The sequence below is a fragment of the Amblyraja radiata genome, chromosome 20, assembly GCF_010909765.2.
Source record: "Amblyraja radiata isolate CabotCenter1 chromosome 20, sAmbRad1.1.pri, whole genome shotgun sequence".
Lineage (NCBI taxonomy): Eukaryota > Metazoa > Chordata > Chondrichthyes > Rajiformes > Rajidae > Amblyraja > Amblyraja radiata.
The window spans coordinates 12430639-12447454 of record NC_045975.1 but is presented as its reverse complement, the minus strand read 5'-3'; the positions used below and the strand labels follow the sequence as shown (position 1 = coordinate 12447454).

The 16816-nt window shown below is 43.4% G+C and overlaps 1 protein-coding gene across 3 annotated transcripts in view; it reads right to left on the bottom strand.

The window, feature by feature from the left end:
• Positions 1 to 16816, bottom strand: part of btbd10 (BTB domain containing 10) — a 66138-nt gene that overhangs the window by 32344 nt on the left and 16978 nt on the right. Inside the window, exon 1 of one of the 3 annotated variants that reach the window (XM_033038823.1) lies at positions 5824 to 6117. The exons of the other annotated variants lie outside the window; for them this stretch is intronic. Coding sequence (XP_032894714.1) covers positions 5824 to 5939 — 116 coding nt within the window. The 5' untranslated portion in view covers positions 5940 to 6117. Of the gene's footprint in view, positions 1 to 5823; positions 6118 to 16816 lie in introns of those variants that run through there. 3 annotated transcript variants of the gene reach the window in all.

The following is a 16816-nucleotide window of genomic DNA, read 5'->3' as shown; positions in this document are numbered from 1 at the left end:
GGAAGGATATAAGAGAATTTAGTAGCATGGTGTCAGGGCAACAACCTCTCCCTCAATGTCAATAAAACAAAGGGGCTGGTCACTTGCTTCAGGATGTGGGGTGGAGTACACACACCCCAGTCTGTATCAATGATGCTAACCTGGAGATGGTCGAGAGCTTCAAGTTCCATGGTGTAAATATCACCAACAATTAGTATGGTCCAGCCACACTGACACTACTACACCCAAGAAAACATACCAACGCCTCTACTTCCTCAGACTTAGGAAAGTTAGCATGTCTCCAATAACACCAACTTCAACAGAAGAACCATTAAATGCATATTAACCAGATGCATCACAACTTGGCACAGCAATTGCCCCTTGCAAGAGCACAACTAATTGCAGAGTTCTGAACGCAGTACAGTCCATCCCGCAAACCAGCACCCCCCACCCCCAATTAACTCTATTTATATTTCACACTGTCTTGAGAAAGCAGTTAACATAATAAAGGATCACATCCCAATCATTCTCTCTTTTTCCCCTCTCCAGAAGATATTAAAGCAATGTTCCACCAGATTCAACCACAGCATTTTGTTCTTATCAGACTCTTGAATGGTCCTCTCTTGTGCAAAAGATAATTTCCTAGTCTCCCAATCTACTTCATTGCGATGCATCACTTTTTAAAAATCTGCACTTTCTGCGAAACATTATATTCTGCATTCCTTTTCTTTTTCTCTCTTACATTACCTGGATGTACTTACACATGGTAAGATTTGCTTGGATAGCATGCAAACAAAATGTTTCAATATATCTCAGTACACGTGACAATAATAAACCAAAGAACACAAAAGAATTGCCTGTGGTATGAATGAGACAGGTTTATCCAGGTGACACAACTTCAAACATGCTTGTTTTCTTACTATGAATTCAAATGAAGGATGGTTGCCTTGAGATTATAGTTTGTGTCTCTCAACAATGCTCCCTGAGCTGCTGAGCATATTCAGCACCTGCAGTTTTTTTGTTTTTCAATTCTTGACTCAGAAATTTGTGAAAATGCAGAACTTAATTTAAGACAGTACTAAAGAAGCTCGTGAAAAAGCAACATAATGTTTTTGCCAGGTTCTCCCCCACCCCCCCCCCTTCTCCTTCTCCAATCAGTGCCGACCCAAAACGTTGTCTGACTCGCTGAGTTCCTCCAACATGTCACATTTTGCAACACAATGCTATGCTGATGAAAGCAGAAAAGGTGAGGGGTCATTCCTGCAGTGCACAAATACTGAGATAAGGACTAATTTATGTGCACTAGTTTCTATACCACTCTGTATGTCCTTCCTTGTGCTGTGCCTTGCCAGATGCCCAAAAAACAGTATTGCAAATTCAGCAGTCTGTTCATGCTGTATCGATGTGTTTGCCGCATAATCGGGTCAGTAAGAATTCTGAGGACAGTGTCCAACTCTACTATAGGGAAAGGCATGTTGGTAATCACATACAGGCCTATAATGAGCAAGTGTCAGCCTGAAAAACCATTTCATGTACTGAAGAAAAAGAGAAAAGTTCTGGCATTGTGCAAATATAAAAGAAAAGAAAATCCAGTAAGGCTCTGGAAGCAAGGTTGCCGGAAAATCAGTGGTGGACCTGGACCAGCCAAAATCATATTGAAAAAGTTGAGAACATAAACCTTGAGGCAACTGGTTATTTACACTATTACCTTGATTTAATAATGGAAACCAGTTATAAATGGTTTAATTTTATCATAACTGAAGTCAGACTGAACCTTCATAATGAGGCATTTTAGCTGCACTAAAACTGGATCTTGTGCCTCCATCTCCACTTTCCAAGACTAAACTCTAAACCTGGTTTTATACATTACAGGTACAAACATTTTTCTGGGCCTTATGACTCCATGAGTTGTGGATCTGATGAAAGTTGTAAGCAAAAACCAAGTCTTGAATCGAATTGAATCAATTTTATCAGCCAAGTATGTATACATACAAGGAATTTGCTTTTGCTTTGCTCGCAAGTAACAACACGATATACACAATGACAAATAAAACATTATAATTTAAACATGTGAAGAATGAATTAAAATACCAGACTTTTGGCTGCTGAACAGAGCTACTGCTGGTGGAAAAAAGCTGTTTTCATGTCTGGCTGTGGCGGCTTTGACAGTCCATAGTCGCCTTCCAGAGGGAAGTGCTACAAAGAATTTGTGGCCAGGGTGAGAGGGGTCAGAGATGATCTTACCTACTCGCTTCCAGGCCCTTGCTATGTACAGTTCGTTGATGGGGATGGGGGGGGGGGGGGGGATTGCAGCGAACAACCTTCGCGGCTAATTGAACGATGCGCTGCAGCCTCCGGATGTCATGCTTGGTTGCTGAGCCGAACCAGACCATGATGGAGAAGGTGAGGACAGACTCTATGATGGCAGAATAGAACTGGACCATCATTGCCTGTGGCAGATTGTGTTTCCTCAACTGCCGCAGGAAGTATATCCTCGGTTGGGCCTTTTTGACTATGTAGTTGATGGTGGCCCCCCATTTAAGGTCCCTGGAGATGATGCTTCCTTGGAAATTTAATGACTCCACAGATGTGACTGTGGTGTTGTTGATAGTGAGTGGGGGGAGGGGAGAGGGAGCTCTCCTAAAGTCTACAATCAATTCCACCGTCTTAAGAGCATTGAGCTCCTGGTTGTTGCGATGGCACCAGGACGCCCAGCTGTGTCACTTTCTGTCTGTAGGCAGATTCCTCCCCATCCTGGAACAGTCCAATCACGGTTGTCTCGCCCGCAAACTTGGGAAGCTTGACAGAGGAGTCTGTGGAGGTGCATTTGTTGGTGTAGAGAGGGTAAAGGAGGGGAGAGAGTACGCAGCCTTGCAGTGCTCCTATGCTGAGGGTCAGCGGGTCTGAGATGTGCTTTCCCAGCCTCACATGCTGCTTCCTATTTGTCAGGAAGTTGGTGATCCACTGACAGAAGGGTTCAGGCACAGTCAACTGGGAGAGTTAGGAGTGTAGTATCCCTGTGGCACAAAGGTGTTAATAGGCTGCTCAGAAATCTTGGAAGTACAGTGCCCTCCATAATGTTTGGGACATAGACCCATCATTTATTTATTTGCCTCTGTACTTCACAATTTGAGATTCGTAATAGAAAAACAAAAATCACATGTGGATAAAGTGCACATTGTCGGATTTTAATAAAGGCCATTTTTATATGTTTTGGTTTAACCTTGCAGAAATTTCAGCAGTGTTTATACATAGTCCCCCCCATTTCAGGGCACCATAATTGTTGGGACACAGCAGTGTCATGTAAATGAAAGTAGTCATGTTTAGTATTTTGTTGCATATCCTTTGAATCCAATGACTGCTTGAAGTCCGCGATTCATGGACATCACCAGTTCTCTGGTGATACTGGGCATGCTCTCTGGTGATACTCTGCCAGGCATGTATTGCAGCATCTTTAGGTTATGCTTGTTTTGGGGGCCTAGTCCCCTTCAGTTTTCTCTTCAGCATATAAAAGGCATGCTCAATTGGGTTCAGATCAGGTGATTGACCTAGCCACTCAAGAATTGACCATTTTTTAGCTTTCAAAAACTCCTCTGTTGCTTTAGCAGTATGTTTGGGATCATTGTCTTGCTGTAGAATGAACCGCCGGCCAATAGGTTTTGAGGTATTTGTTTGACCTTGAGCAGATAGGATGTGTAAATACACTTCAGAATTCATTGTGCTATTACCATCAGCAGTTGTATCATCATCAATGAAGATAAGCGAGTCAGTACCTTCAACAGCCATACATGCCCAGGCAATAACACCCCCACCACCATGTTTCACAGATGAGGTGGTATGTTTTGGATCTTGAGCAGTTCTTCCCTCCTCCTTAAGGGCCTGTCCCAGGATGCGACTATGAGCTCTCCCAAGAGCTCTCCCGAGATTTTAAAAAAAAATCAAACTCGTGGTACCTCATCACGAGTATTTTTTTACTCTTGGAAATTTTTCACTGTTGAAAAAATTGCATGAGATTCCCCGTTTCCCCGAATACCTGCCGTTAGCATTACGTGCTGCTACGAGACATCCACAAGCTCCGAAGTACCCGCTACGTACATTCTACGTACTTACCACGGGTTTGATTTTTTTTTTAAACTCGGGAGAGCTCTTGGGTGAACTCGCATCGTGGGACAGGCCCTTTACTTTGCTCTTGCCATCACTCTGATATAAGTTAATCTTTGTCTCATCTGTCTACAAGACCATTTTCCAGAACTGTGGTTGCTCTTTTAAACACTTCTTGGCAACTTGTAACCTGGCCATCTTATTTTTGCGGCTAATCAGTGGTTTACATCTTGCAGTGTACCCTCTGTATTTCTGTTCATGAAGTCTTCTGCGGACAGTGGTCATTGACAAATCCACACCTGACTCCTGAAGAGTATTTCTGATCTGTCGGACAGGTGTTTGGGAATTTTTCTTTATTATAGAGAGAATTCAGTTGTGGAGGTCTTCCTTGGCCTGCCTGTCCCTTTGCGATTAGTAAGCTCACCAGTGCTCTCGTTCTACTTAAAGATGTTCCAAACAGTTGATTTTGGTAAGCCTAAGGTTTGGCTGATGTCTCTTAACAGTTTTATTCTTGTTTCCCGGTCTCATAATGGCTTCTTTGACTTTCATTGGCACAACTTTGGTCCTCGTGTTGATAAACAGCAATAAAAGTTTCCAAAGGTGAAGGAAAGACTGGAGGAAAGACTAGGTGCTGAGAACTCTCTTATACCTGCATTAAGGAGGCATTTAAACACACCTGAGCAATTATAAAGACCTGTGAAGCCATCGGTCCCAAACATTATGGTGCCCTGAAATGGGGGGACTATGTCTAAACACAGCTGTAACTTCTACATGGTGAAACCAAAATGTATAAAAATACCCTTTAATAAAATCTAACAATGTGCACTTTAACCACATGTGATTTTTGTTCTATTACAAATCTCAAATTGTGGAGTACGGGGCAAATAAATAAATGATGGATCTTTGTCCCAAACATTATGGAGGGCATTATGGTCCAGGGAAGGTTCAGAAAGTTAACACATTTGAAATGTAAATGGTGCAGCTAGCTGCTACATTTCACGAGGCTGCCAAGCATTAAATAAATAGGCTAGCTAAATGCTATTTGCCAAACAAACTGATTAATGACTGCTGTGTCAGATAATAGTTCAGAACAAACAGTAAGGAGCAAACTAAACAAAATTATTATTTTGTTTTCCTAATAGTACAATCTTAAATTAATATCAAATAAAATTCAATTCTCTACAAAAATATTATACCATAAATTTGAAGGGTGTTAACAGTCATTTGAAGGGTGTTAGCACTCCCTTATTAGCCAAAACAAGCATCACTTGAGCCACGTTTGGGCAGTCAGACCTACAAATGCAATCTTCTTCTACCAGATGATATTATAGTGGACATCTGCTGAAAATAAAACAAAACCTAGCTTCCGCCTGGAAGTATACCAGCATACAAGCGCAGATCAGCAGAGGAAAAGAGAAGCAATTGGCCCCAAAACTACTTGCTTCAAGATGCACTGCTTGTTAAAGGTGATCAAATCAGACCACTGAAACCAATAGAATATGACCTGGGAGGTTGAGTCTTCAGACTAGCATTCTAATTAAACGAAGGATTTAGGATTCTCCATTCATAATACAGCAATCCAGTCAATGCCTGAATAACTGATTAAGCTGTCCCCGTTTCATGTAAACAAGTTTACTGAATCCTCTTAATAATCCGCCACATACAGTAATTAGTGCTCAAGTTTTATTTCCTATTCCAGATCAATATTAGACAATATTCCCTTCCACAAATAATTACACATACCTCGATGCCACTGGAACAAAACAGCAGGAGAAGAATTTCTGAATGCAAGACCAATGTAAAACCCAGTACAGTCGCACTTGTGGAAAGAATGCAGCACTTGCAGTATCCTTGGGCATCACTTTTGAATCTCAGCATCTCCGCGATCATACTCATTATTTCACTGCCTTATTTATGAGCTTCAGGAGCCCTGCAGCAAACCACTGCATCGTTTAGCCGCCTTCAGAGCTTTCAGTTCCCGAGCTGCCTAACCTCTCCGTTCAGACACTAAAATCACAGGCAGGCTTAGCGACAAATTTCAATCACCTCTCCGGCAGTTGCTGACTCGCAAGTGAGCTACTGTGTAGGTCATGACGTCTGGAACAGCCGGCCACCACCACCGGCCTCCTTGGTTCTGCATTTGTGACTGCAATTACTCCAGCAGAGGGGAAGGTGGTGTAATCTAACATCAGATGCATCTAGCATTTCCTTTTCCCTTTTCTCTCCCTCCCCAGAAAGCTACCAGCTGCTCCTATAGCCATCTGTCAAGCATTTCTTCTTTGTGCCATTAGCAGCCCAGATGGAACTGGAAATGAAATATTCAAAATGGTCCCATCTACTGTTCCACCCACTAAGAAAATTCAAGAGATGCACAATTTGCCCACAAGCACAGATCAAAGAAAATTCTTACAAGTATTGACATTCCTAGAAACATCAATAAAGATGAGTCAAAAAAAAAAAAGAATCATTAAAGACAAAGATTATGAAGCAACTGGAATATTAACAGTACAGCACAAAAGATAGTCTTTCATTGCATTCTGGTGGGATCTTTCATTTCAAGCTTCCCATTTGCCCATATTGCCCCTCTCTAACCCCATTTGACAGTTGTAAAATATCATGTATGTAGAAGATAGCATTCAGGTTTTACAATGGCACCACAAGCACTTTCTTTTACATTTGTGTCACGAGCATACGGCACACAGCATGACATTGAAAAATGTGATTCATATTAAATTATCGAGCTAAAATGGTCGCGATACAAACAGGAAGATACTGTTTATTCTTTTCAGTTATTTAAACTACTAACTCCTTCCAATATTTCTAAATAGTCCAGGCTTGGTTGTCAGTAGTTGTACATGGCAAAAGCTGGCAAAGTAGTTCACAGTGCGGAAGTTCAGTCATGGGCTTCAGAATGACAGACCGTAGGCTCAAATGGACATAATTCAGAGCTTTCAGACGTACATCACTTCAATTCTGTGAAGTGATGTACATCTGGTCGAAGTAGTGTAGGTACAGTTCATTGCAAATGAGATCGTACTGGAAAGCATGAATGAGGATGGAGACCCGAATGATCAGAAACACAAAATCTATGAAATAGGACATCAAGCTGACAAAGAAATATGTAAGTTACTTCAGATTATAAACACAGGCAAGGCATATAAAAACTAGACCTTGCAGAAGTATTGGGAATGACTGTACAACACACTAAGGAAAGATGTAAAGGTAGTTTAGAATGAAGAATGCCCAGAAGGGTTGGATTGTTCTCCTGGTGGGGGCGCGGGAAGGGAAGGAGACCAGGGAGAAGGGTAACACCAGATTGAAATGAGAGGAGCAGATATGCAAGAGGTGGCAGCAAAGGGTTACATTTATACTGGCGCTGCTCAAATGTCAATAGTGCATCTTTTGAAGTTGTCTAGCTGCTATAAATTATAAAATGCAACAACCAATTTTGAGAGATTAGACCACTACAGTAATAAGCAGATCAGTAGCCCATGTACTTGGGTCTGGCGAGAACTTCAAAACTTGCCATGGGTTCTCCTTTACACTACATCTGATACATAGTACTCCCAACGGTGCAGCATCCCATAGAACATTTTTATAGTTTGGTTTTTCTGAGCTTTACCGACCATAATTATAGATGGACTCAATAAAATTTCCAAGACAATAGTTGAAACCCTAGAAACCCAGGCAACAGAATTTCACATTTATCTCTATACTTATAAAACTCTCATCTTGTATGTGGATTTGTGTGTACAAGCACATCTTCTCGAAAAAACGACGGGATAACGGTAAGATTTTTACATATTCCGGTAGACATTTTTCCCGTGGCGTTCAAAATCACCTTATCTGAAAATTTCATGCTTCATTTCTCGAGTTATTCATGAAAATGTTCAAAAATCTGACAAAACTTTGAATTTAAAAACGAGTCTTTCGCTGATGTTGTCACAATGGGTCTGCGTGCCTTTTACCTCACGCTGCAAGTGACGTAATTCCCCCCCAACCCTCCCTTCTCACCCCCATTATTCAAAAGATGCAGCCGGAGATAAAGTCAGGCCCTGGACTGAAGACCAAAGATCATTGCTGAAGACTGCGGCGCCCAACTCGCGGTTCTTTGGTCGGCACTCGCCCGCCCGCCCACCGTCTTCCTCGAGATCCTCGTGTCGGTGCATGGTGGGGAGGTTGCTGTCGCTCTCTGCCTCTGTCCCCTGCCCTCTGTCTCTGCCCCCGACCCCTGCCTCTACCTGCCCCTGCCCTCTCTACCCCCTCTCCCTCTCTAGCCGCTCCTGCGAGTTGGGGGCTATACGTGAGTGGGTAGGGCGGGGGATGGGGTAAAAGGAGCGAATAAGATTAATATAATATCAAGGGGGGTGGTTAGTGTGTGTGTGTGTGTGTGTGGGGGGTGGTCAGTGTGTCTGTGACGCAACAGGCCGCCCCCATCCCTCGCAACCGTGCATTGAGGGGACGGGACCCGACGGGTCCCACTTGGTCTAGTTCCTTTTAAATTTGTAGGGATAATCGTCTGTCAACTGCTAGAAGTAAAAATCAGCAGCAATTGGGAAGGATTACAATGTGTTAAAAGCAATGAATTTTGAAATAAATGGAGAAATTGGTCAATTGGTGTTAGCCATTGTTTAATGCCCAAAGTAAGTACTTGAAAATCTGAACACTCTCAACAAGAACATGCTTTGTCCCAAATGAAGGACACAGCATGGAAGCAGGCCCTTCAGCTCAACTTGCCCACGCAGATCAAGATGCCCCATTTACATTAGTCCCACTTTCCCGTGTTTGGCCCCATATACCTCCATACCTTTCCTATCCACTCAGTTATTCTTTCAAATATTACATTGGTAGTCACCAAAAACTCCGGATGAGGAAATTGGCTGACACAGTAAAAGATCATAATTTAACACATAGGACAGTACATTCTGAATGATGTACAGGATTATTCCAGTTTAAGTACTTTGTAATCATGGCTCCTAAAATGCAAAAAGAGGTGTGTTTTTAAAAAATTGGTTCAAACCCCCATTTACTTTTGTGCAGAAGGCATCCAAAGAAGAATATCCCAATCAGTCATACATTTTTCTTTAAAACAGTGATAAAAATGTAATAAAATGTAATATGCCCCTTCAACAGTCAGAATCTGGCTTTGATCCACAATTGGAGATATTTGGACAGATGACCAAATGTTTGGTCGAGAACAGTTGGCAAGCAGCATGTCAGCCAACTGTGTTACAACAGTGGTTTCACTTCTGATGCAGACATTAGCCCAAACTTCATTTTCTTTCTTTCCCCACAGATGTTGAGTATTTCTAGCATTTTCATTTCAGGTTTGCAGGATCTGCAAACACTTGCTTTTAGTGACAACTTCAAAAAATACAGTACAACAATTTACGACATCTCAACAACTAAATTTACAACAACTGGGCTTTTTGACTTTCATCACAGCTCCAAACTAATCATATTTCAGACTGTAAGCACCATCACATCATCTTGTGAAATGTCACACACACCACTCTTCTGTACAGTGGACAGCTTTGTGTCATATAAAACGTCACCATTCATTGGACAAATGTGCATTCACTCACCACCATGTGTCAAATACATGTCACTATGGCAACCCTCTCTTCCAAACCCACCAACACCCTCCTTCAGAATCCTTTGTTACAGACACCAGCATTTTCCCCAGCAAACTTTTTCAGCTGTTGCACACAGTATTCACTGATCCTCAGATGATCAGAGTAACATAATGAAAAACATACCTACGTAACAATCTACCGAACAAGATTCTGAAGAAGGTTCTCGACCCGAAACGCCACACATTCCTTCTCTCCAGAGATGCTGCCTGTTCCGCCGAGTTACTTCAGACTTTTGTGTCTACCTTCGATTTAAACCAGCATCTGCAGTTCTTTCCTACGCAATCTACCAAACAATCTCTGCGTGCTAAAGTCTTCCAGTATCAATGTGGTATTCTCAACAACACAAATGTAATGACACCAGCTGATCTACAGACAATATTTGAGCAAGTTAAATTTACAGAATGTAATGAGGCATCTCATGGTACTTCACAGATGAATCACATGCTGAGGTATTACAGACAACAAGTAACTTGGCCAATGAGTCTGATTTTAACTTGCATCTTGTTGGTATTGTCACCTGCACCAAGATACTGTAAAAACCTTTATTTGCTTGCTATCCAGTCAAATCACACTGTACATGGGTGCAATCAAGCCATACACAAGTACAGCAGGTAGTGCAAAGAACAAAATATCCGAGTGCAGAATATAGTGTTAAAGCGTTGCAGCATTACAGTTGTAGAGAAAGTACAGATACAAAATTGCAATGGACGTTATAAGCTAGGTCGGAAGATCAGGACTACACCCCGAGTTTATGGGGGGGACCATTTAGTAGTCTGATAACAACCTGAAAGAAGCTGTTCCTGAATCTGGAGATGTGTGCTTTCAAGCTTTTGTATCTTCAGCCCAATGGGATGGGAGAAGAGGGAATGACCAGGTGAAAATAGTCCTTGATTATGTTGTTAAAAGATAAAATCGTGATGGAGAAGCTTATAAAGGGTTCCAGACATAACACCTGCACAGCTGAAGATATGGTGGGCATGTAATCAGCACCAAATAGTTAATTAATTGAAGTGATTAAAATGTCATAGAGTGATACAGTGTGGAAACAGGTCCTTCAGCCCAACTTGCCCACACCGGCCAACAATGTCCCAGCTACACTAGTCCTACTTACCTGCGCTTGGTCCATATCCATCCAAACCTGTCCTGTCCAAATGTATGAGAATAGAATTGAGACTCAGCTGTCAGGAAATTGTAGGAGATCACAGAGGTAATGAGATAGTTGACATTACAGGTAATAGTTGGATATGAGTGTACCGCAAGGCTCAGTGCTGGGACCCCAGCTATTTACAATATATATTAATGATCTGGATGAGGGAATTGAAGGCAATATCTCCAAGTTTGCGGATGACACGAAGCTGGGGGGCAGTGTTAACTGTGAGGAGGATGCTAGGAGACTGCAAGGTGACTTGGATAGGCTGGGTGAGTGGGCAAATGTTTGGCAGATGCAGTATAATGTGGATAAATGTGAGGTTATCCATTTTGGTGGCAAAAACAGGAAAGCAGACTATTATCTAAATGGTGGCCGACTAGGAAAAGGGGAGATGCAGCGAGACCTGGGTGTCATGGTACACCAGTCATTGAAAGTGGGCATGCAGGTGCAGCAGGCAGTGAAGAAAGCGAATGGTATGTTAGCTTTCATAGCAAAAGGATTTGAGTATAGGAGCAGGGAGGTTCTACTGCAGTTGTACAGGGTCTTGGTGAGACCACACCTGGAGTATTGCGTACAGTTTTGGTCTCCAAATCTGAGGAAGGACATTATTGCCATAGAGGGAGTGCAGAGAAGGTTCACCAGACTGATTCCTGGGATGTCAGGACTGTCTTATGAAGAAAGACTGGATAGACTTGGTTTATACTCTCTAGAATTTAGGAGATTGAGAGGGGATCTTATAGAAACTTACAAAATTCTTAAGGGGTTGGACAGGCTAGATGCAGGAAGATTGCTCCCGATGTTGGGGAAGTCCAGGACAAGGGGTCACAGCTTAAGGATAAGGGGGAAATCCTTTAAAACCGAGATGAGAAGAACTTTTTTCACACAGAGAGTGGTGAATCTCTGGAACTCCCTGCCACAGAGGGTAGTCGAGGCCAGTTCATTGGCTATATTTAAGAGGGAGTTAAATGTGGCCCTTGTGGCTAAGGGGATCAGAGGGTATGGAGAGAAGGCAGGTACGGGATACTGAGTTGGATGATCAGCCATGATCATATTGAATGGCGGTGCAGGCTCGAAGGGCCGAATGGCCTACTCCTGCACCTAATTTCTATGTTTCTATGTTTCTATGAGCACGTTGGAGAATTTGTTCAGATATTAGTCATTTAAATTATTGTCTTGTGTACAAAGAGACAGCGAAAAGCTTATTCTATGTGGTGTCCAGTCAAATCATACAATACATGAGTACAAAAGATCCTCTTCTGGAAAAGCTTGTAGAGGTTGCCACGTTCCAGGGAGCAGTGCAGCAGTGCAATCACAGGGTTATGGGTGACGGGTTGATTCTAGTTTGGACACAAGCAGCAGATAAACACATTTTCAGATCATGGAAGGCAGGGCATGATTCTATTGAAAAAGCCCAAACTGAAGATAAAGATATGAATGAGAGTCCCTGGAGATTATGGCATAAGGCAGAAACAAGGCGAGGAGGCTGAGGCAAGGAGGCTACACTTGAATCGGTTCTGCATGTGTCCGATATTTAAACTTGTGACATATTGCAGTGCAGAAGGAGGCTATCGGCAGCAGAGAAGGGAATAGATTTCACTCAACTCTGAGTGTGTCTCATTTGTAATTCGTGATTTTGCCCACTGAAGTAATGACAGGCAAGTTGTTAGTATCTCTCTTGCAAGATGTGGAAAGTCAGGGACACTGCTGGTGCCTCTGACAACTACACCTGCAGAAATTGTATCCAGGTGCAGCTCCTGAAGGACTGTGTTAGGGAACTGGAGCAGCAGCTAGATGACCTCAGGACCATCCGGGAAACCGAGAGTTTCCTAGACAGGACCTACAGTGAGGTTGTCACACCGAGGCTACAAGAAGAGCGAAGGTGGATGGCAACGAGGAAGAGAAGTAGTTTAGTGAAGAGATACAGCACGGAAACAGGCCCTTCGGCCCACCAGGTCCGCGCCGACCAGCGATCTCCGCTCATTAACATTATCCTACACCCACTAGGGACAATATTTACATTTACCAAGCCAATTAACCTACAAACCTGTACATCTTTGGAGTGTGGGAGGAAACCGAAGATCTCGGAGAAAACCCACGCGGCAAATGTACAAACTCCGTACAGACATCTCCCATACTCAGGCTCGAACCCGGGTCTCCGGCGCTGCATTCGCTGTCAGGCAGCAACTCTACAGCTGCGCCACCGTGACCGCAGTAAACCTGGAGTGCAGGAGCCCCCAGTGGCTGTACCTATTGAAAACAGGTACACCCTCTTGGGAGCTGTTGGAGCGGACGACACAATTTTGAGTCTGTGGCTGTGATCCTAACTCTGGTGCTGAGGCTCACCGGGGAAGAGTGACGCCAGGCAGAGCCATAGTGGTGGGAGGCTCGATAGTCAGAGGTGCGGACAGGAGATTCTGTGGCAGTAGGCGAGACTCCAGGATGGTGTGTTGCCTCCCTGGTGCCAGGGTCCAGGATGTCTCGGAGCAGCTGCAGGGCATCTTCAAGTATGAGGGGGAGCAGCCGGAGGTTGTTGTGCATGCTGGCACAAACGATACAGGTGGGAACAGGAAGGAGGTTCTGCAACACACGAGTTTACGGAATTGTGTAAAAGACTGAAAAGCAAGACTTCTCAGGATTGCTTCCAGTACCTCGTGCTAGGTAAGGTAAGAACAGGAAGATAGAGGATCAGGGATTGGTATGGAGAAATTGGTATGGAGGGTGATGTGGGAAAGGTTAGTGGAAACAATAGGCAGGTGAAAGGCGGAGAGCAAGGAAGGACGGTTGGTTTAAACTGCACTTAGTTTAATGCAAGGGACCTGACGGGTAAGGCAGATGTGCTTCGGGCATGGATAGGTACGGGTGACTGGGATGTTGTAGCCATGACTGAAACCTGGTTATAGGATGGGCAGGACTGGCAACTCAATGTTTTGTGGTACAGGTGCTTCAGGAGAGACAGGTGCTCGGAAGGCCCAAACCACGGATGAACATCTGGGAAGATCGGAGGGGAGGCTGGCTGGACTATGGTGCCTTCCTCACCTTGGTGCCACTGTGTTATGTTGTGTCGTGGACTTTCTGTGTTTGTGCTTTTCTTTTTTTTAATTCAATTTTATTTTTAATATGTTTTATTATTTATTATTTATTTATTTTTATGATACTGCCTGTAAGGAAAATTCATTTCGTTGTCTCTAATTGAGACAATGACAATAAATTTGAATACGAATACGAAAAAGAGGAGGGCGGGGTTGCATTGTTGGTTGAGGAGGATGCCACAGCAGTGATCAGAGGTGACATTACAGAAGGTGCGGCTACTGAGGCTATATGGGTGGAGCTGAGGAACAAGAAAGGGATGATCACCTTGTTGGCAGTGTACTACAGACCCCCGAATAGTCAACGGGAATTAGAAGAACAAATATGCCAGGAGATTGCAGACAGCCAGTTAAATAAAGTTGTAGTAGTAGGGGATTTTAACTTTCCCAATATAGACTGGGAAAATCAGAATGTGGTTTAAATGGGGTGCAATTCCTCAAAGTGTTCAGGAGAGTTTTCTTAAGCAGTATGCAGAGGCCCCCACATGTGAGAGGGCAATGCTGGATCTAGTATTGGGAAATTGGGAAGGGAACGTTAATGAAGTGTTTGTGGAGGACCAGTGGCCACAGTTCGATTAGGTTCAAGATAGTTATGGATTGGGACAGAGAGGGTCCACGTATAAAATGCTCAACTGGGGTAAGGCCAACATTGAGGATATGAGAGACGGTCTCCCTCAAGTTGACTGGAGCAGGTTATTTGAGGGGAAAGGTACATCGGCCAAGTGGGATGATTTTGAAAGTGTGCTGACAAAAGCTCAGGATGTGTTAGAGTGAAGGGCAAAGCAGGCAAACGTAAGGAAGCTTGACTGACGAGGGAAATTGAGGCGTTGGTCAAAAGCAAGAAGAATGCATGGTAGAGGCAGCTGGGATCAAGTGCAACACTGGAGTAATTTCAGGAACTAAGGAGTAAACTGAAAAAAGAGATCAGAAGGGCAAAAAGGGGCCAGGAGATAGCTCTGGCAAGTACCATTAAGGACAATCCCAAAATGTTCTAAATACACTAGACCAACCCGTAGGATCCCTGTCATACAGGGAGGCCTGGTCTCCCAACGCAACCCGTTACCCAACGCAATATTGCACCATTAACCCGTAGCCCCCAACTCAACCTGTTGGTTGAACATGGTCCCCCAACTCAATCCGTTGCCAAACATAAGATTCCAGCACTCCTCTGCCTGGGACTTAAAAACAATTGCAATTGCACTTCCCCAATTGCAATACATATTCACCCTCCCCCTCCTGTCCTGCAAGGAGCTGGAGTAAGTGTTGTATGATGGCAACATTGTTGCAAATGTCGGGTGGAGGACTGTGATATCCCATTCAGGTGAAAGGTTGATGGAAGCAGAGTGTTCCTGTATTGCAACTTTGTATGAGCCTCAGGGCTGGGAGTTGCCCGTTTTCGAGATCAAGTCAGTGGGCCCGGCTCGGGGTCAGACAGAGAGCGCAGCAAAGCCGTCCCTGACCAACAGCCGAGCTCAGTTTGCTGTGCGCTTTTACTTTAAGTTGTGCGCCGGTGACTTTGCTCTTGCATCTCCCTTCTTGTTCGCTGGATAAGCCAACATGTCGAGCTAGGACAACAACCAACATTATTATTATGATGTTTAAGAAGGAACTGCAGATGCTGGAAAATCGAAGGTAGACAAAAATGCTGGAGTAACTCAGCAGTTGAGGCAGCATCTATGGAGTGAAGGAAATAAGCAACGTTTCGGGCTGAAACCCTTCTTCAGACCCTTCTTCATTATTATGAATTATTATTATGTGAGCTCTGGTCTGGCAAAAACAGATAATCCGGCAAGGTTCTGGAACCAAGATTGCCGGATAATCGGTGGTGTACCTGTACTTGCATTGTGCTATTTCAAAGAATGCTGTTTATTTCTGGAATCAATGGTTTGCCTTACAAAACAGCAGATGAAACCTATATTTGAAATTCAGAGCTGTGATCTCTTTAACTGCAAGATAAAGGGGGAACTTGACAAGGAATGATCTGGGAATGATTCTCCTGATGGACGAGTCTTGAACTAGCGGGAATAGTTTCAGAATAATAGGACACTCAAATAAGATAGGGATATCGGATAATTTTATCTGTCAGAGTATGGTGAATCTTTGGAATTAACCTATCTGGAGAGCTGTGGAGCCAAGAGTGTTTATTTGGCATATGCACCAAATATAAACTGGAACAATGAAATCCTCACATGCTGCAGCTTTACAGGAGTCATTGAATATAGTCAAGTCTAATATCAACATATTTATGATTGTACGGAAAACAAACATTCTGGGGAATAGGCAGAAATAGTAGAGGAAGTCAGATCAGTCACTGATCGCCATTTGTCCTACTCTCCCCATTTTCCATCTATCAGTGGAAATGTGCACATTCAATCAGGTTAATGTACTCAACAACATCCCTGGTGTCTCGTAGATGGTGCAAATCATTTGAGGCGTTAAAATGTGAATCTATTGCTGCAAATACCTAGCCTCCATCCTGCACAGAAATTAAGTGGTTGGTTCAATTTGTGATTTTGGTCAAAACTAATCTCCAAAATATTGATGGTGAAGGAGGATTCATTGGCTGCAATGTCACACAAGGTTACACAGAGGTGGTTAGATTCACTCTTGTTGGAGATGGTACGTGTCATTTGCCACTTATCAGCCCATGCCCCATCACGGACCCGGTTTTGTGATGTATACATGGACTGCGTTATCTTTGAAGTAGCAGCAAGTAAATTGAACATGGTCTAATCAACAGTGAACATCTCCACGTCTGACCTTAAACAACTGAAGATGGATGGTTGACCTCCAACAACCATCACGTGGTCTGTTCATACCGCACACAAAAGGGTAAGTTTAGGAAACTAAATGCTGCCCAATGA